Here is a 22,544-nt window from a genome sequence, read left to right on the forward strand (position 1 = left end):
AACTTTCCTCATTTACGAAATGATTCTTCGTAAAGGATGCTTAGCTCAGCTCCTGGTACTCAGGGGCCTTTTCACAAGAGGTAGCTGCTACGAATGATACCTTAGTGCCACTGTTGTCATTATACTGTCCTAAACTGTATTTAAACTCCTAGGCATATGAGCAGAGCATCTTCACATAACTAACTGTATTTTCTAAAAATTTATATCCCTTGTTTCATGTTATATATGTTACACATAACTTTCAGAACATTAGATAACTTACGTAAATAATATTCATAATATTAAACCATCTCTGCATTCCTGGAATATTATTCTTTGGTCAAGATGGATAATTATTTTAATGTATGACTGAATTTAATTTCCTAGGAATTAATGTACATTTAGATTCATAAATGAAACTGACCCAAACCTTTTATTTAATCTTTTTTAAAAAATCAACTTTTAGTATGCTAATTTCATAGTGACTTTTCCATTACAGAAATATTCTGGGACTATTTTTGTAGTACTGGTGAAGAGGAAGCACTTTACAAATGTTACCATTTATTTTATACGTGTCAGCTTAACCACCACGAAAACCCTCTGAAGTAAGCATTACTCTTATTCCTGCAAAACAGATGAGGAAACTCAGGCATATATATATTTCCCAAGGTTTCAAAATGTATTAATTAAAAAAAAAACTATGCTTGTGAGCACTATGCTGCTTGCCATGACTTTCAAAAATATTATTCTCTAATTATATTACAAGACCACCATTCTTTTTGTCAGGTCCCAATTTTGAAGATTCATTCATTTAGCAGTATTTATTGAGCACCTACTGTATGCTAGCCAGTGTTCTAGCAACAGAAGACAATATCAGTGACCAAAACAGTGAAACATCTCTGCTCTTGGGAAGTTTACATTTTAGTGATTAGCAGCACGCCACAAACTTAATAAATAAGTGAACTACTTGTGGGATGTGCCTAAAGCAACACTTAGAGGGGAATCTACAGCTTTAAGTGTGTATATTAAAAGAGAATAGTGTCTAAAGTCAATCATTTATCCATCCATTCTCTGTTCTAAGAGGAGCAAATTAAATCCAAAACAAGTAGAAGGAAAGAAACAATAGAGGTAAGAAATAAAAAGAGAAAAATGAACAAAAGCTAGAGAAAATCAGTAAAGGTAAAAACTGGTCCTTTGAAAAGATCAACAAAATTAATATTGAGCATCAATATTAATATCAATCCATATTGTTGAAAACAGCAAGATTTCATTCTTTTTTATGGCTGATTAATATTCCATTATATATTGTTTTTGTGTGTGTGTGTGTGTGTATATATATATATATATATCTCACATCTGTATCCATTCATCTATTGATGGGCAATTAATTACTTCCAAATCTTGGCTACTGTAAATAATGCTGCAGTGAACAATGGGGTGCATATATCTTTTGAATTAATGTTTGGGTTTTTTTCAGAAAATACTCAGAAGTGGAATTGCTGGATCATACAGTAGTTCTATTTTTAATTCTTTGAGGAATCTCCGTGATGCTTTCCATACTAATTTACACTCTGGCCAACAGTACACAAGGGTTCTCTTTTCTCCACATCCTTACCAATACTTTTTATTTGTTGTCTTTTTGGTAATAGCCATTCTGACAGGTGTGAGATGGTATCTCATTGTGGCTTGATTTGCATTTCTCTGATGATTAGTGATGTTAAGCATCTTTTCATGTGTCTGTTGGCCATTTGTATGTCTTCTTTGGAAAAATGTCTAGCTTCTCTGGGCTTCTTTTTGATCACATTGTTTTCTTGATGTTAAGTTGTATGAGTTCTTTGTATATTTGAATAGTAAACCCTTATCCGATATATCATTTGCAAATATCTTCTCTCATTTGGTAGGTTTTTTGTTTTGTTGCTAGTTTCCACTGCTGCACAAAAGCTTTTTGATTTGATGTAGTCTCGTTTGTTCATTTTTGCTTTTGTTGCCCTTGTCTGAGGAGATGTATCCAAAAAAATTGCTAAGACCAATGTCAATGACAGTACTGCTTATGTTTTCTTCCAGGAGTTTTATGGGTATGGGCCTTACATTTAAGTATTTAATCCATTTTGAGTTTATTTTGTATATGGTATGAGAAGTTAGTCCAGTTTGCTTCTTTTGCATGTAGCTGTCCAGTTTTCCAAACATTATTTATTGTAGAGGCTGACTTTTCCATATGTATATTTTTGCCTCCTTTGTTGTAGATTAATTGACCATCTAAGTGTGTGTTCATTTCTGAGCTCTCTATTCAGTTCCATTGACTTGTGTCTGCTTTTGTGCCAATATCATACTGTTTTGATGACTGTGGCTTTGCAGTATAGTTTGAAATAAGGGAGTATGGTACCTCCAGCTTTGTTCTTCTTTCCCAATACTGACTTGACTATTTGGGGTCTTTTGTGTTTCCATACAAATTATTTGTTCTACTTCTGGGAGGAATGCCATTGGTATTTTGATACAGATTACACCAAATCTGTAGATTACCTTGAGTAGTATTGACATTTTAACAATATTAATTCTTCCAGTCCATGGGCATGGTATATCCTTCCACTTGTTTGCATTGTCTTTAATTTCTCTCATCAGTGTCTTATAGTTTTCTGAGTACAAATCTTTTAATTCCTTATTTAGATTTATTCCTATGCACTTTATCTTATATGCCCTTTTCAAATTTCACTACTTCAATAATAATTATTCTCAAGTTCTTCAAAAAGCTATTTCAACCTATATTATTTAAATTATCTAAGTCAAGAATAAAACTTAAAAAAAAAGTCTCCCATTTAGGATAAGAAATTTTGCACACTTGAATTCCCACCCACTTACTTTTGTTATTTCTCATAAATTAATTTTTGTTAAAATAATATGGGATTTAGATGTGTTATTTCCTTTTAAATTTTTGTTAATATTTGTGGCTTCTTTTTCAGGATTAAGTCTTGACACAGTCATTTAATTTTAAAACTCAATTTCCAATAATTGTTTAGGCTGACATATATGGTTAATACTTCAAAAGCTTAACAAGCATGCAATGCCCTTTTAATTCTTGAATTCGTAATTTAAGTCAATGGTTCTCATACTGTAGTGTGAGTCAGAATCACCTAGAGAGCTTGTTAAAACAGACTGCTGGGCCCCACACTTCAGAATTTCTTATTTAGTAAGTTTTGAGGTTCACCCTGAAACATTTGTGCTTCTAATAAGTTCCCAGGTGATGCTTGCTGCTGGTCCAGAAACTATAATTTGAAAACCACCCTTGTAATTTATCACTCAAGTTATTTAGTACATGTATCTTCAATACTATTTTTAAAGAATATGTTATATTTTCTGAGGCCTTGTATATCTGGGAATTTTTGCACATTAATATCAACTTGGATATGATACTACCCTTTTTCCTAAAGCCATGTGTCACTCCATTTTCTCCTCGTATTTAGTGTTGTTGAGACCATATATGTGGTTCACCTAATTTTATCCATCTATTCTTGTAATTCAAAATATTTTGTAGAACGTGCTAGGTTAGTTTCTTTACTAATTTTTCTAGTAATCAGTGAATTCTTTCTAGTTAATTTTTTTTTATTTAGGAAAGTTTTAAAATATATGCCTTTCATTATGAATTAACATATGGAAAGTGCCTATTAAAGAAACTAAAATATAGCAAGTAAGCTTAGAATAGTGACTCATACACCCAAGTGCTCAGTAAATGCTAGGTATTACTACTTTTAATTATCTGCTGCCCCACCCCATCCTCCTGCTTCCATCAAGAATTCTGTATGTCCATCACTTTCTCTCTCATGCTTTTGACTTCTCTATCCTATTTCTTCACATTTTTGGAGACATTCCTAAGGCTATCCTTCACAACACTGATTCAAGTTTCCATGGTTTCAATGTTTCTCTGTCATAACAGCAAAGTGGATTTTATTTGTGTTATTATTGTATTTTGCTTTTTCACTATTTTTCCTTTTCTCGACTACTTTCCTATCCATTCTGCATCTTTTCATCGCAGTCCAACTGGGGTTGCCCCTTCTTTTTCTGTCTGCTTGGTTGAACAAATCTCCTCTTCAGGACTAAAGGTATGTGCACCAGTGATGTTCATATTTCAAAGGCAAATTGGCAGAATCTAGCAGACCATGGGAGTCTGTGAAACTAAAGTGGGAAACTTTTCTCTCTTCCTCATTGCCTGATCTCTGATAATTTTTACAGATGGAATATATGTAAAACGACATAACTCCCAGTGAACAGATACTAGGAATCTTGGGGTCTCTAATTATACTTGCAGACCTTAGCTAATGAGGTTTAGAGCTCTTAAGTATCAGGCATTGCCTCCAGCTACTCCATGATACCCTCACAGAGAGAGATAGGAAGTTTCCATTCATTCTGGAGTCTATCCTGTGGCACTGAGACAACAGCAATCCTGCTTGCCTTAAAGTGAGTATGAATGTGCCAAGTGCTTCTCGGCTCTGTTTTTACCTGCTCCTGGTTTAGAAAAAAAAACAAAAACAACAACCAAAAAAAAAAAAAAACAAACAAACAAACAAAAAAAACTGGACAACTTATCCAAAAGATTCTTATAAAAACAGCTCTTTTGCTACATCTAATCATATGCACATTCTCAAAAACACCTGGCCAGAAAGTAGGAGTGGCAAAGAAGGGCCTCTAATGATATATCCCATCACCCCAAATTTAATACGCATAAGTAAAGCTCACCAAGTAGGAAGTTAGTGAAAACGGCTTGGTGATTACAGCAATCGGCTCTAAGTCAAGTCAAATTCTTGCTGTGACTTTGAATTTTTGTTACTCCTTATGACTTCATACATTTTAGTGAGAATTTTGCAGCCCATCTGAGGATCTACTCATTTCAAATCTAAATTATTATTAGAAAGGTCAATGACTAAATTTAACCTATCAAAGACATATTGGCTCACTTCATTCTCCTTAAAACAAAACATCTCAAATTTTTACGCAAATGTATTATACCTTGTAATGGTGACATTCCCCACATGGAGAATTTTGCTCCCTCAAAATAAGGACTGAGGGTCAGAGGTATCAGCATCCTCTGAGATTCCTGTTGAGAAAAGGCTATCTTCCTGGCCACATCTCAGGTCTATTGAATTAGATGCTCTCTGGGCCCAGGGATCGGTATATTAAGAAGCTCCTTCCGTGACTAGTACCACACTGAAGACTTCGGTAATCCCCGCTCTACTATAAACTCTTATAAAAATGGTGAAACTAAAGAAAAGTCTTTTGCAAATGATTTAGAATAATGGACAAGAAACAAACATCCAAATCCATACACATACGCACACACACACACACAATTATTTTTACAAAAATGTTACCATTACCCTCATCTAGTATAAACTTGCTATTAAAACAAGGGTTTAGGGAGCTAGAAAGGCTAAAGCAAAAAGATATTTCATCTACTCAAACTGTTACTGTTAGCCCCATTCATTTCCATTATGTTTTTATTTTATACTATTTAAGAGATAAATTAATAATTCCATTTTAACACTGGACTAAAGGGAAAGACCAAATGTTTGGAACTAGTGAATAAAAATCCAGCACAGAAATAATTTGATCCATTAAACTTTTGGCTTCTGCCTTGAAAAGTAAATATGTTTCTTTGTGTTATTTCTCAGTATATTAATATGAGAAATGCATGAAGCACAGAGGTTAATAGGAATACTGAGAGGTTTACTAGACCACTTACAGTATAATTGTGACCTGTCATTACTATGATTTTTTTTAACAGTGATTAATCGTAGTGGTATATTTATAGATAATTTTCGGTCTAAATTTTTTTGTTAAAGAAATACAAAAGTGGGTCTCTCTATATTTTCATCCTACAATGTTAAGAACATTACAGAAGCATAATAGAGAAAATTAATGCAGAATGAGCTGGGGGTAGGGAAGCTGCTGTAATACAGTGGTTAAATTCATAATATCCAGAGTCAGACAGCATGAGTCCCAGTAAACCTAGATACCAGCTGTGTGACATTACAGAATTTGACTGACATTTCTGTGCCGCAGTTTCTTTTCCAGTAAAACAAGTGACTAATTGTGACCACCTGAGCAGGTTGTAATGATTAAATGACATCACACATGAAAAGCTCTTAGCATCTGGTACAAGAAAGAACGCCTATGTTCTGTTGTAATTTCTTACTCAGTAACCAAAGCTCACCAGCAAGCTAAGATGGATGGCGGAGATTAAGGAGCAGTCTGACCTCCAAAACCTTCTGAATTGTACACAAATGAATATTAAGAAACAAAAGGTGTTTCTTGCAAGTCTACTACGTGTCTCTAACTTTCTAACATTCTGGAGGAGGTGATGACGGAAAAGCAATGACTCCTGCTTTTAAGAAGCTTACAATCCAAATGGGTCAATTATTAACTAGATGTGCTAAATGAAACAGGATGTCCATGGAACATTTCTTGGACTCTTGGCTTATGATCTATATACTTCTTTTCAAATTAATTCACACTGATTAAAGTTTCTCAGACCATATCATACCCAATGTGTGTTAAGAGGGTTTTCTTGTTTTCATTATATTTTATCATAATTTGTTTTAGACCAGGGAAGTGAGAAACGTGTGATTTCCTTTTTCCCTTTCAGAAGAGGCTTAGCCTGGGTTTTTTGGCCTAATTTCTTCCCCATTTCACCATTTTCAAAATGTCTTTCTCTTTCTCCCCACCTAATGAAAAACCAGCATCTCTGAATTACTTAGTAGTGTTTTTTGTAAGCTCAGTCAAAATTATAAAGGAGATGATACCCGCTGCTGGGGGAAAAGATGGATCTGTCCAAAAAGAAGGTGAGACAGTTGCAGGAACAAACACATGGTCGCGTGCAACAGACTGAAGATCACAGAGAAGGAATTAAGAAGGACACCCCAAATTTGCTCTCAGCATCACAGCTTGACTAAGCCCGTATACAGTTTATCTAAGTCAGTAATAAAGTTATTTATGGCTATATTGACGACAGTTTCATTTCAAGTAAACGCTGCATGCTTACAATTTAAGAAAAATGTCTGAATGTATCCTGTCATTTTTTTGTCCTTTGGAATAAATTCACGAATTTTTCCCTAATTTACCTCTTTGACTCAATTTTCCTATTTGGAGATGAATTGATATAGATAATGAGGGACATGATTTTGACAACATTTACAGAACAGCACACTCACAGATTTTCAGATCGAGATAGGATAAGTTTTAGATTAGTGACACTTGTAGCCTATTCGAATTTAATGAGTTTACCGTATTTGTACCATTTAGACTTACTGTGGCACATTTTGGACGAAGACATTGATTAAAAAAATGCTTAGCAGTTCATCTTTGGACACAGGTCTGAGCTTGAATTCAAACTATAACAAGTCCTGGCTATGTGAACTTAGGCAAGTTACTTAACCATCTGGAGTTTGTGTTTTTAAGTCTGTGAAATGGGCCCAGTGATACCCATCTCAGAGTAATTTAAATGAGAATGCACTTAAAGTGTTCAACACAGTGCTGGACACATTATTAAAACACCCTTGAGAGTCCCCAGAGCTGCAGTTTTTGAAATGTCAGGGCTGAGGAGTGCAGAAAGACTTTGCTAGTAACACCAGTGACTAGCAGTATAAATTTTCAAATACTATCATTAGCTCATGATACGTAAGCGCTGGTCCTAGGAGAAAACTTGTTATTCAGTATGTTAGTATTTGCACAAAGTCAAAAAGAAAAATACAGTATTTCACAATCATGAGTTTAATTTGACCCTTGTCTACCTCTGACACCTGTTTCCTCCTCAAAGGACTTCTAACACCCAGAAATTGTCTTTCGTGGCACTCAGAATGGATTTTCTTCGCATCAACAATGGTTTGCATTCAGCATTTGATCTGGAATGGGGTGACATACTATTGCTATTCTGAGACCTCAAATACTATGTTCTGTACTTTTTCTAGGAATACATTCTGACCCTGTTTACGACAATTCGTTTCATATACTTAACTGTGGGAAGAGATTCTACATTTATTTATAGACTATCTTAATTCTCTAATTTTACCATTGATTAAAGCCCTTGGAATTATTTTAGAAATAAGATATTCAAACCAAAATGCTCAGTTGCACTAATCTTACTTCATCTACTGTTCAAGACACATTCTCAAGCCCTCCCAGACTTAAGTATCAAGGCTCAGGGGAAGGATCTAATAAGCTCTCCAGGTTTCAGTACACATTGAAGTTTGAGATCCACTGATCTACTGGAGGCTCACCTCACCAATAGGACTTCCATTAGTAAAAAATGAGCTACAGTTTAGAAGTTAAATAGAAATATTTCCTTTACGAACATACATGAATCCTGGCACATGAAAAGATCATACATATAAATCTCAAGACCAAAGTTGAGAGTTCTCTATTACGTGAGCAGGCATTTGCTTCTAGAAGGTTTCAAGATCTTGAACTACCGAGAACATTTTGATAGTTCTCTAGATGTTACGCATAAATGTGTCGGCTTTGCAGTCAGAGTTTGCTGGAGAGCTTGGTCTGGTGCTTAGGGATTTCAGCCAACGAATGGATAAAGAGGGTGAGGAATCTCATTCTAGTCATGCCCCCCTTCCCTCATTTCCCTCTTCACTGTTTGGTCGTCTCCCCCTTTCCTTAGGGAGCCGAGTGATTGATAGCCGATGACTGTAGTACAGCTGCCTCAGCTAGGACTCTCTTCCTGATCATTAGCAGTTAGCCTATGGTTAAATTCACAGCTCGCTGCTTGGTACAGCCCCTGAGATTTAAGGGTCTGGCCTTTGGAAAATATTTAACATAAGACTGAAATCTTGACATACTGAGAACTCAGTTCTCTGCAAGGCTTCTTTAATTAATCCAATGTACTGTACCATTGTTCTGTATGAGGCTGTGACATGGTGAACTGTTTCTGAAGCTTACAGAGATGTGTAGCTCTAAATTAAACAGTCACTGACGTGTACCTACACTGATTTCTCAGCACAGTAGATATGCATGAATCTGTGACTATTTAAATTCAAGCTCAAACAGTGACACAACACTCTCCAGTTTTACTTTCATAATAGAACATTTTTTGATTAATTTCAAGCTTGAAATCATTCTTTATGAAAAACACACACACAGAGGAAAGAAATTTAATAATTCATTACCTTTGCTGCAAAGGTAAGTTTTCTTATGACGCTTGTCAGAGTCCTCTGGTTTACAAAGTCTATCAAATATTATCTTAGGAGCTGGTAACAGACATTAATTTATTTTCTTAATTTTGCACAAAGAAAATATGTCTAATAGCCAGATATCCATGAACTGGTTGGCTCTTAAATAATATTCGATTTTATCATCTACCTGCAGGACGATAGTTATTTTAAAATACCTAAGGAAAGAATGTAGACCTTGATCTATGCTTTAAACCTCTGCCCTCGCTCCAGTCCGTCGATGAGCTGTAAGCGTCTATGAATATGGCAGCTGAGTCCCAGATGAAAAATTATGCATCTCATAAATTGCTGTTCTGCTGAAATGTGAAGCCAAGGCAAGGCTGTGCCTCAAACTCAGCACTTGGCATTTTCCTTCTGTCTGCTTTGTTGCCATGAAGCAAACATGAACAGTGAGGATCTGTGTAGGGCAGGTAGCAGGCGAGCTCACTGTCAAAAATCTATTATTAGGGCTCTGATCTCCTGCATAGACCGACAACGGCCAACCGGCGAGCAACTCCGGCTCCAGCAAAGGCAGTATAATGCAAAAGGGGTTTTTTTGTCAATCCGTACGTGAATATATTCAAATGAGCATGATTTAAATGAGACTAGTTCTAATGGTGAGCTGCTCTCAACTAAACTGATCATTTATAATGAAAATTGTAATTCAGCGTCTTTATTTGATATGCCTACTTTCGAGTATTCTGCAAATACAGCACATATATTCATATAACAAGTTCCTTAATAATTTGATCAGTGGAACTTGTGATAGCCTGAGAATGTTTTTACATATGTGAATAATAGACCAGAGTTTCTGCATTATGTCGGTACACACAAAAAAAGAAAAGAGATAAAATGAGTATAAAGTGGAAGATTCTCCTTTTAATTATTCTTTTTTGGCATGATTTATCACTGCTTATTTTTTACTGGTTTAAATACTATCTTTATCAGGTAATTTCAGACATTCCAGTGTTAAAAGCTAAGTTCTTATTGATAAAGATGGCTACAATAGATAGCTGAAATTTTATGACAGATAGTAGGCGTGTTTTTCTAAAAGGATTTTATGCATCAGTAATCATGTGATTGACACATAAAAAAACCCAGACCATTAAGAACTACTTCCTATGAAAAAATACCAATACTGCCTATTATGATATAATTGTAACATACAGTGTAAGAACTTGAAGCAATCTTGCCAAAATTTTCAGCTGGTTGCCTGTGTGAACATAATTGTTCAGAGCAAAATGGAACTGAAACTTCTAAATCTCTTATCTAGTGTATGTTTTGTCATCTTCCCCATTTAACACAATAATCACTAATAAATACATCAAAATAAGTTTAAGTTTGTGATTAGAGCTTACATTGGATTTGTCTTTATGTCATGTCCATGCTGCTAAATCACTGCAGGGTCCCAGCAACTCCTAAGTAACTATTTTAAGGACAAACATAAAATATGCAATGCTTGAGTCAATGCTTAAGGTTCTTTTTTAAGCTACTATATTGATTCCTGCAAGTTTGCTAAGCTATACACTTTGTACTCATTTCTAGCCCTACACTGGCGCTGAGTTACAAATTACTAGCAAATTTCTAACTTCTTTTATTGGTATTTCTCATGTTGATTTTACCAAAAAAATCACCTTTCGGAAGCTTACAGCTGTGAGAGCTCAGTGAGCTCAGGGTTCAGAATAGCTCACGTAGCTAGGTTTAAATCATACATCATTTATTTGTAGAATGTAAGAGCATTTATGGAGTATAGCATTAACCTTTGTTGAGAAATGCACAATCATTTCTTAACATTTTGTAATATCCTTCACGTGACCAGTAAATGTGGGTTCCTGACACAGAGATCAAATCTGGAAGGCCATCTTTGATGAATTATTCAGAAATCAGTTTATAAGTATTAATACTGAACAATAATAGTGTACTATTATTTTTAATTAGGTAAGTTGATACAGAATCAACAATTTAAAAAAAAAATCCAAAATTTGAAATTGAGAAGAAGAATTTCCTCTTTTTGATAAAATAAATTTGGCCAATAAAATAATAGAAAACAATGAGTTAATGTTTCAACCTTGTAAGAAGTAAATTATATTGATCCTAAAGTATTTGTCATCATTTCAAAGTGCCTTCTGCAGAGAAGTTTCAGAACTTTTCCCTGTACGTGGGTATTTGTGTGTGTATTTAATATAAAACAAACAACATAGGTACAGGACAGTGGAATAACACAACAAACCTCAGGAATATGCCCATCCCCCATGAAATAAAAGAAGCATTTGAAAACAGTAAGGAACAACAGCAAAACCTCCTTCAAATGAGTTTACCTCCTTTCCTTGATGACTGTTTCCCCTGATGCAGCTATCAATGAATCAAGGTTATCCTCATGAAGCCAGTTGCATGAAGGCGTATGTTTAGCTACGCCACGCAGGACTCATTTTCAACCACCTCTAAAAGAATCTCATCCACAGGGAGGATTCATGTGAAAATGTCACACCACAGCTGAGTTTAACACCATTTTATATAGGTGATAACAATCACTGAGTTAGGGGTGATCTTAAGATGTCCTTATTATTTGGGGACAAAGTCAAGAAAAAGGTCACAACGTGAAACTAAACCTAGAAAAAAATAACTAAACTAAAACTAGGAAAAATAATGAGTCATCCACTCGAGGACAGAGTTTATAAATAATGTTCCTGATGAGATCAGCGTTTCTTCTAATCAAATAAATAAAACCGAGGAATTTCACCCGCCACCCCCCCTTCAAAAGCAATAATTTACTCAACTGTATGGCGATACATGAACTGACTGTTGTTTGATGTTACAAAAGTCTTCTTCATGGATTTCAGAAATATGAAAGTTAGGTCAGTGTTAAGTCTCTACTGTCCAAGGAAAGGTAGAGATCACGGATTCTTAGAGTCAGAGACTTATTAGACACAAGTCCTTGTATGGTGGAGAACTTAATTAGCCGTCTTAGACTCATGAAAAAATTTCGTATGAATACCGGACAAGCTTTCTTTTGATACTGTTCTCACTATGAAATCACTTTTAATGGACTCATACTGCTAGCATGAATCCTGCCAGGTGTTTCTCCCACAATTACAACTCAGGTCTATAAATTATTTTACTATGAATTTGGTTCATATGTTTGACCACCCTTTCCTCCCCATCCTAATCACCTACAGATGAGCTGGAAAATGCAATTTCTCAAATAACAGAATGAGGATGAGACCTCGGAATGAAGTCCTAACTCTCCCTCTGGATATAAATTTTAAACTCCAACAAGAAGAAGTTATCTCACTTATTGACTTCTATAGGCTTAATAACATCTTTTTTTTAAAGAAAGAGACCTTTCTCTAAAACAGCAGCTTTCTAATGTTTTTGGAAGTCGACCTCAATAAAAAATGCATTTTACATCATGACCTAGTACAGAAATGTATATATATGTGTGTGTGTATCATACGTATAACTGAAATAGATGTTTGACCAGAGTTTATCCCAAATGTGTGCAAAGCACTTTGACATTCTTTTCTATTCTATTTCATTTTTTTAAAAAATTTGATTACAGTTCATTAAGCTTGATTCCATAATACACTCATGAGTTGGGAACCAGCGTTTGAGAAACGTTGCTCTATAATACTCAAGAGTCCACACTGGTCACATGTGAAATAATCCAGTGGGCATTCCTTAGCCGAGGCTCGGTTTGGGACGTTGTCGCTGCCCCCTTATTAGCGAACGTGTTTTACAGGAGGCCATTACTGAAAAGGGACCGTTTTTCTATAGCACGTGCGCTAGTCCAAGTTCCTCACCATTTCCCCATTTAAACAAAACAAAACTTCCATTTTCAAACAGCCAAAATCTTGTGCTAAGGAAGAATAACAAAGACTGATAAAAAGGGAGAGAGCACTGAAAGAGAAAAACACCTTCTCTGGCGACAGAAAGTGCGTGCTCTATTTCAGGTGGCTGTCCACAACTGAACTCTTTTCGGCTTTCACTTAGGAAAAAAAAAAAAAAAAAACTATGATTCAAGCAGCTCTTCTATAAGTAGATATTCCATTCTACTCAGCCATAAACGAAAGAATGAAATAATGCCATTTTTCAGCAACGTGGAAGGATTTAGAGATTATTATACTAAGTGAAGTTAAGTCAGACAGAGAAAGACAAATCCTGCATGACATCAGTTATATGTGGAATCTAAAAAAATGATACAAATGAACTCATTTACAAACCAGAAAAGGCTCACAGACATAGAAAACAAACTTACAGTTACCAAAGGGCAAAGGGGGAAGGGATTAAATAGGAGTTTCGGATTAGCAGATACAAACTATTACATACAAAGCAGATAAACAACAAGGCCTACTGTATGGCACAGGGAACTACATTCAATAGCGTATAATAACCTATAACGAAAAGTAATATGGAAAAGAACGTATATATGTATAACTGAATCACTATGCTGTACACTAGGAAATAACACAACATTGGAAGTCAACTATATTTCAATTTTTTAAAAAAAGAGACAAAGGAAAAAAGGAGTGCTCTGGGAGAAGACTTGGGAAAGCATTAGGACTGAGCTGTGGTAATTTATTTTTTAATCTTGTAAAAATACTTGACATATCCTGCGTGATTTTCTATATTGAAGCAGTGTTGGAAGTCCCGACAGCCATAACTGATACAACTAGCAATGACATTTAGCTTTTTTTTATATTTTCATCACTCCTAAAATTTTAAGACTTCATTATAATTTAACATATTTTGCTAGGCTAGGTTTTGTTATAACTCATTCTGAAGATACTGTTACAGGACTGACTTCTGTCCTGAAGTATATTATCATTGCCTGTTACAACTGCTTTTCAGATTCTATTACCTTTAAATGAAAGCAAACATTACTTTAAAGGAGGAAAAGCTATTCATTTGGTCCATATGGAGAGGGGGTATTTTCAAAACAAACTGTTTACTGTGAAGGGTCTTAACACAGAACCTATGAGAAATGAGGCACAGGCCCTTACAAACGTTACGGACTTTTTGTTGTTCAAAATGAAAGTTCCACCTAGGGCTGGTTGAGCTTATAGCCCGAGTGAGTATTTACAGATGAATCTGTAAATCTTAGAAATAGTTTTATGGAAATGGTAACAGGCCTTGAGGTACGGCTGGGCTTGTGTTCCGGCCCCGCTATGATTTCCAGTGTGTGTACACCTCCAAGGCTGCAACGCAGAAGACTTTTCCTAATGCTGTAATTGCACAGCTTTCTTAGACTGCCTTATCGTATGGGAGAATATTCAGAAACTGCAGCTTAAATGAGAAAACGTGAATGGTGTTACTTATATAAAATACAGCTGCAATAGTTCTTTTATTAATTTTTAATGTTCAGCACCCTCTGTGACCTCCTTTATTCTCTTGCTGTCAACATGGCAGGCTGGAGAAATTGAAATGGGCTGACAGAAAACACAGCGCACGTTACAGCCCAACTCTGCAGTCTTGCGACTCTCCTTCTGAGCCCCACGCTAACGCGGTCCACGTTGCTCTGCATTACAATGATGTGAAGGCCCTGTGTGATAGCTCCTGATAAAAGAGAGTTCTGTCTGGACCCTGAGCAGGTGCTCCTCGTCAGCCTTCCAATTTCTGACATTGTGGGAATGGCATTCAATTAAAAGCAGAATATTTTTTTTTTTTAATCATGGCTTAGAGACACACTTCATGCTCTCAAAACATAATACCTCAGCATGCAGAGAGCTTTATTTGTGTCTACGCAGCCTCTTCCAAAAGCACATCTTGGTCTGATTCAGCAATGCTTTTCCTGAACAGTGGGACACCGCTATGTTATGTATATTTGCCCCTGTCTGTATCACCAAGGAGACTAATCCCCATACCAGCACAGTCTGAGAACCTCACAGCATTGTCTTTGCAAGACCAAGTTCATGTTTTCAGCAACAGAGTGCACAGGGCAAAGATACTGAACGGGACTTTGGGATTAAAACTTCTCTTTCTGTTTCAAATGCAAGTGCTTTATGATGAGAAAAGTGTGCAAAGATGTGAGGTCTGTGTGCAAATATCTTGTCAGCTGAAGCCAATAAATGTCATGTTTTAATGGTTTGTTTGGGACAGTTGCACAAGTAAGACTTTTTTTTGAAGCAGGTAGATTTCAAAATTCTAGGAAGAGAGGAAGCTAATCTAAAACAAGAAAAAAAAAAAAAGGTATTATAACCAGGGTGTTTATATTTTTCTCTTAGGTCTTGATATTAGCCTTTACTAATAAATGACAAGACAATTGTGGCAATGAGAAATTCTGGGTAATGCACAGACCACAGGAAATCAGAATTTGTGTGAAAGCCTCGTCTTGTGCTCAGTCACTTGCTCAATCTGCTCTGTCTGTCATAACTATTAGGAATTTGGACTGACAATTGGTTATAAGAATTTGGGATCATATAAGACACAATATTCTTGCTTGTAACATGATCTCTTGATTTCTCATCAACCTCCAAGGAAGCAAAAACGCAAGGAGAGGGCAACACCTACCAGATACTCCTCCATATGTAGTTCGCTTCCCAGTGCCCACTGCTGGCCAGGGTGTGCCATCGGCTTTGAGTCCCATGAGACCTGAGACAGTGTTGGTGGCTGTAACGCCGTCTGCGCCACCTGTGAAAAACACATCAACATTTATCTGCAGCTCTTAAAGGGACAAAGGTTAAAACCCATTCAAACCCACACAACCTCGGAAAATGCACCCTCTGCTTTCTCTTGAGAACATTTCCTCCCTTCAAATGTATTCACTAATTGCATTCCTATAATTATGCTTGAAATGCTAGACATAAAACTTTTTAATTACCACCACTTCATTTTTCCAATTATTATACAGATTTGTGGATGCCAAATGTTTTGTATTCGGTGTTATTTTCGAGGTAATTTCAATGTCTTTACAAATCAAAATGCAATTTCCATTGGACAGAACACAAGCATATGTGATTTGTAAAAGCATGCATTGACTGTGTTGCAGGCTATTTACTGTGTGTGTTTAAGGCAGTGTGCTAGCTCCCCTCGAATACAAAGGGAACTCATAAGAAACTTCCCATTGTGGAGGCTGCTGCTATCCTCAAAAAAATTCATTAAAAGTCCAAGTGTTACCGCTGGACCTTACATTATAAGTGCATTTATTTTGGAGTGGTCTGCTGCTCCAGGTCACGATGTGGCTTCGTTTCATAATTCTTTGTGTCTAAGTAGGTGTTTAGCAAGAAAACATGATAGATCTTCTTTTCCCAGGCCAAACTTCAAAGTCCACTTCCTAGCTTGAGTGTAAGTATGAATCTATTCATTTGTGAGATCAAGGGCTCAGCTTAATCCTTTTCTTAAAGTTTAAACAAAGACATACACACGTATTTGTGGATAGAGGTATACTTTAGTATGGCCACGTAACGTAGGCCCATACTTGCATAAGGAGGGAACTGATGGCAATCTAGGCTTACCTTCCTTTGCCGCTCTGGCGATGCTTACGATATCGGTGACATTTGGAGTCAACTTGGCAAAAAAAGGAATCTGAACAGCTTGCCTCACCCAGCGACAGATGTTCCGCACCAGCTCTGGATCCTGTTCAAATAGGTCAGTTAAATATAGAACATAATTAAAGAATCGTCATCAGTATGTGTACTGGAACAACAGCGGAGCTGGAGATGTGCAAGACAAATCCGACTTGACAATGAGCTACATGATGTATTTCTCAGGCTCCTCCTCAGTCTTACACCCAGACTCATTAGGGAATTAAGGCTAACACACTTCAAGTGAACTGCAAATTCATCACATAAAGGTTAAATTCCTCAAGGGAGCCTTTGGGAAATAAAATCACAAAGAACCGAGTGAAAGAAAGTGTTTCCCACTTCCAGTTAAATAATATCAGAAGTCAAACATAAACTTCTGGTGGTAAATTCGGGAAACATTACAGAATTTCTAATGACCTCGTTGGGTTAACCTAATAAAAATATTTGAATAGCTGACTCCCAGGTGAATGATATTAAATCTGAAGCCTATTGTCTTCCTTGTTAGAAGACTTAGTCTTGTTGAAGTGTATTCAAAATAAAATATGTGACTTTCTAATCAATCTCATTATAATATACAGCGCATGCTAATGCCGGCTAATGCAGCCTTAGGTGATACACGAGAGGATCAGGAACTTTAGCTTACTTTTGCAGATGTTACCAAGATCTGCGCAGCACTTTTGAACATTCATCTACTTGAAAGAATTGATCAAAATGACAGAAATGAAATAAAATATCAAAAGCTCATTTTTAAAAGCAAGGAATAGTCGTTTTCTGGCGCCTGTGATTTTTTCAGACTTCTATTTTCTCATGGGACAAGTATCATTTAGAGGGCAATCACCTATCCTTTCCATGGAAAATAACTTAGCTGTAGTAATGTTCTTTGATTTCAACACATACAATGGTCCTTTTTTCCATTACTTTTAGTGCAAAATTTATTCTGACAGGTACTGATAATGTGCTTTGATAAATTACATTAAAATATGCAATAGCAAGTCATTATTGAACTTCGTAATATTATCTTCAAAAGTTAAAATGTTTTTTTTAAAAAAGAACAACCCAGAAAAATACAGACATATATTTAAACTATGAAATGGCAGGCAAGCATATCATTTGTAATTAATATTTTTATATGTAAGAAAGTTGCTCTTTGCATTTTAACCTTTTGAATTCTTTTAAGATGAGATTTCAATGTTATAACCTTTAGAAAGAACCTTTTCACTTGGGCTTAATGTATCTTGATCAGTCATCTTGTATTACTCTAGGAGGTACATGTTTGTGTGCTAAAATACTGCAATGAGGTAATTTCTGTTGTTATTGTTGCTACTCAGCAAAACTAATTTTAACGAGAAATCTTTGGTTTGGCTTGTTCTCTTTTCAGAACAGTAATTTCTTCATTAAACATAAATATTAAAAAAATATATATATGGACGCTCTGCAGGGCATACTGTGCATATGAATAGTAAAATCTGGAGACTTAGCTGTACAAACTCTAACTCATGAAAATGGAGATCTGCCCCTGCCCATGCAACGTTCATGAAATATTTATAACCACTGCATTGGCATTATGAAGGCAGTTGCATCTTTGTGACTTTCATTTTTAAGTTATGAATTTCCATGGGACTTAGCCTAGAAATGACAGTAAGTCTAGATGATACGAATTACATGTCCTTTGTGAAAGCTCTTTAATGTAGAATTTGACAATAATTTAAAGATCACTTGAATTGCATGATACATGGAAAGCAGTCTGATAAGAATTACTGAGACAAATTAAAAATATTACTTGGTTCCCATAGAGTAAACACTAATAATCTGATACAGGTTTCTAAGTGGGTTTCAATACTATTGACCACCATGTCTTTATAATCTACTTTGAATATCTGTCACATTTTTTTTTCCCGTTGATTCTCACTAGTTGAATACTTTAAAGGAATGCCTTTTACCCATTGTTTAACAACTTGAAATTTGTTCTAAGTTTTTCAGTCTAAAAAAAAAAAATACATGGTCCCTTGGCTACCGTTCTTTACTTGAATCATCTGTCCCTATTCTGGGACACGACAGTTTGACCCTCCTATACTTCTATGCGTAAGATTCACGGTGTTCAGATATATTTTTCTTGTCTCCATACTCAGTGAAGCCAGCTGTTCGCTAATCCTCGTACCGAGCTGAAGTACGATTTGATTACCCGAGAAATTTAAGAACAACTTCTGACCAACCTGATTGTGAAAATTAATGACTGTTCTGTGAATTGCAAGGTTTCGTTTGACAGGCATAATAGGGAATATTCTAATACAAGTAGAAATGTGGCGCAGCTAATAACACGATGAAATGAATCTCTATACTCTGGGGAGTTAAAGGACAGACTATAACTAGTCACACGTTTTAAGTTTCCTCACATTTTTGATACGAATGATCAAGATCTGAAAGCAATTAATAGAGCTTCTGCATCTTGACCTTCTCGTTTGCTAGTGATAGCATCAGATGGCGCTGCCCTTCCTAACGAGCCAGCTTTTAGGACCTTATTAAAATGAACAAATTTTACACAATTCCTAATCCCCGCCCCTGACAAATCTTCAGGATAGGAAATTCACAAAGGTACTCTGATCTCTCAGGCAAAGGGAGACTTTAACGTGATCTGCACCAACAAAGAGTAAACAACACCAGGCAATTCTGGACTGCTTTTCCACTTCTAGGTACGTAACATTGTAGGCACTCACAAATACTTGTTTTGTTAATAAAAGAAGAATAAATGAAAACTTGGCAGACTTTCAATTGATTTCTTTATATAGCCCTCAATTTATAGATTATGTCTGGGTTTAAGAAAAACACAAATATATTTTACGATAGATAATGTCTAAAAGAGGAAATCAATAAAGACTTCTTTACAAATCAGAAAAAAATCTGAAGAAAAATAGTAGATACTCATGGAAAAAAGAATAGCTTAGCCAGTCTTTAAAGCGTCTGGTCCACAAAATGTCTACCTGTATCACGAAGTTTTATATATGTATTTACTGAAGTACAGTCCGCTTACAATGCTGTGTCACCTTCTGGTGCGCAGCCTAATGCTTCAGTCACACGTGAACATACATATATCCGTTTTCATATTCTTTTTCCACCTTAAGTTACTACAAGCGATTGATTCCCTGAACTATACTGTATAAACTTGTTGATTATCTATTTTATAAACATTAGTTAGTATCTGCAAATCTCAAACTCCCAATTTATCCCCTTCCCACCCTCTTCCCCCACTGGCAACCGTAAGTTTGTTTTCTATGTCTGTGAGTCTGCTTCTGTTCTGTAAATAAGTTTATCTTTTTTTGTTTAGATTCCATGAAGTGATATCACGAGGTTTTTATTGGCTCTTCCTACTGATATCCATAATGCCCATCCTGACCACGATCTGTAACCTCACCTGTAGCAATGGCTCACGTATACGTGTGTGTGTGTATGTGCGTGTACTATTTTAATACCCTCTTGTTACCCCTGCTGCTCATTATGTGATCACCAGAGGCAGCTGAGAGGCAGCAGAGCGGGTTTTCCTGTGACGGAGGGATGCCACACCACAAGCAGGAAAGCAGGGAAGCCCTTCCGGGAATGAATGGGGAGCCAATGGTGCTCCTGAGGGAACTACATGAGGGGAAGGAACCAGACCAAGCTTGGGAAGGGCTAAGAAGAGGACAAAAGCAAACCGGAGAGAAATGTGGCCTCTCTGAAAACTTTAACGAGGAGCAGCCCTGTGTCTGCCTGCAATTAATATGCACTGGGATAGATTCTTACGAAAACCAAACAACAATGACAAGAGTGAAAACCAGAAAACGTAGTGCCGAGCAGAGTGTTTGCTGCAGAAGTTTCCGTGGTTCCAAATTGGCTGTTTTTAAAAAGCTTAATTTTCTGTCCGGGACACAAGGTAATAATTTTTAATTCTAGTAGCTAGTATGTCTTTAGTTACACGTTAAGGGGGTTCTATAAATGATGGACCCTGCTGCTCTTGAGGACCCTAAGATGACCTCTCCATTGTAGGACAGGCATTTCCACCAATTACTGACGGCATCAAATCTCATTGATTTCACGCCCCGTACAAAGAAATAAGCACTAGAGAATGCGACTGTGAGAATTTCTTGATAAGTTAAATTACAAGTGAAATTTTTGACTTTAAGAAACATTTCTCTCCAATTTCTTCGGTAATTTTCACTCTGTACAATTCTTTTCAAAATGGCTTTCTTAGAAGGTGGCATTTCAGTGAATCCACTGAAAAATGTTACCAGTTATGAAATGTTTTCCACTAAGGGACTCCTCTAAGTCTTAATTCACATGACATGCCAAGTGGTAGCTAGCATTTTTATTATGTCCACTTTTCTGATAGAGAGAGCTGGAGCCCAGAAGATCAATCTGAGTACCTATTTCACCTTCTTAATTTTCTTTCCCATTATCATGTCCTGAACCATCATCTTCTTTAGCAAAATTGCTCCCTGAAGTAAAATTCAGCCATCACTTGTAAAATAGAACTATAAAAGGCTTCTACTTCATTTATAACTGTAAGACTAGATGTAGCTTCAGAGTAACAGGCAAACGTGATGTATGTATCCTTCTATGTCAATAAAACAAAACAGAAAGAGTTAACTATTCCAGGTAGATTATTAATGAATGCAAAGATTGGACATTGGATGGGGATGTTTTAAATTAATTTATATTTTAACACGGGTCCTTCTTGTACCCGTTCTCCCGACCTGAAAGTTCTAACGATGGCACAAAAACCATCTGGGAATTTCCTATGGAGGGAGACACGCACTTACCAATCTCCCCAGCAATTCTACTCTGAGTTATGTATCCAAGAGACGAGAAAACATATCCACATAAAGACTTGCGCACAGAAGTTCACGTTTTCAAAGTAGCCCCAGCCTGGGAACAACTCAAACATTCCTTAGGATGTGAATGAAGTGGCATGTCCACACAGTGAAACACTATTCAGCAATTAAAAAACAAAAATCTACTGATTCATGCAATAACTTGGACTTAAATGGGAACACATTATTCTGAGTTTAAAAAGTCCACAAACCAGTACATGCTGTATGATTACATTGGATAAGACATTTCACAAAGGAAAAACTGCGCTGATAAAAAGTAGAGCTTGGGCTGCTGTGATAAGGGTTTGGGGATGGGAAAGAGACTGAGTGAGAAAGGGCATAAGGAAGTTTTTTAGGGTAATGGAGAAGTTCTGTCTCTCTATTGTGATGGTGTTTACTTGGGTGGAGACATTTGTTGAAACACATCAAATTCTATACTTAAATGTGTTTTTTTCCAAGTAAATTCTACTACCACAAATTTCATTAAATTAAAAAAAAAGTAACTCCAAAGGTATTCAAATATAAATAGAAAAATTAAATCCAGTGGCATTCTAAGCAACGTGGATTCTATCCTTTTCATGAGTATGTACAGGCCACTGGCCTGTGCTGGAGACCAAGATGAGGGCAGCGAGGAAGGCAGAGTCGACCAGGAAGGGCAACCCAGGCACATGAATGAAATGCACGCTGGACGTTAGGTATGAAAAAGGAGACCCTAGTGACGCACTCTTATTTCAGATGCTTTCAGAGCACGTGGCACAGGGTTTGGCACACAGCAGGCACTCAGCAAGCACTGTTGAACTGGCAGAGCTCACGTTGCATAAATTAACATCGACTGTCTCATTTCTCTGTACTTGGGAAAAAACTGAGAATATAAAATTATTGGGTCGAAGATAACCTAGTAAATAACTGTTTCAGGCATTATGCATTATGTTAGCCAATGGAGACTTACAGATGTAAAATATACTACCCCTATTCTTAAAAACAAAACAACACAATTCATAATC

General features: G+C 36.3%; 1 protein-coding gene across 2 annotated transcripts in view; it reads right to left on the bottom strand.

Annotated features, from left to right (window-relative positions):
- The window catches only part of DPYD (dihydropyrimidine dehydrogenase), a 720,636-nt gene that overhangs the window by 172,834 nt on the left and 525,258 nt on the right, over positions 1-22,544 (bottom strand). For both annotated transcript variants that reach the window (XM_031457506.2, XM_064488745.1), the window contains exons 17-18: positions 16,631-16,751; positions 15,687-15,806 (exon numbers count right to left, since the gene is read on the bottom strand). In XM_031457506.2, coding sequence (XP_031313366.2) covers positions 15,687-15,806; positions 16,631-16,751 — 241 coding nt within the window. The remainder of the gene's footprint in view (positions 1-15,686; positions 15,807-16,630; positions 16,752-22,544) is intronic.

Source organism: Camelus dromedarius, chromosome 9 (assembly GCF_036321535.1).
Source record: "Camelus dromedarius isolate mCamDro1 chromosome 9, mCamDro1.pat, whole genome shotgun sequence".
NCBI classification, from domain to species: domain Eukaryota; kingdom Metazoa; phylum Chordata; class Mammalia; order Artiodactyla; family Camelidae; genus Camelus; species Camelus dromedarius.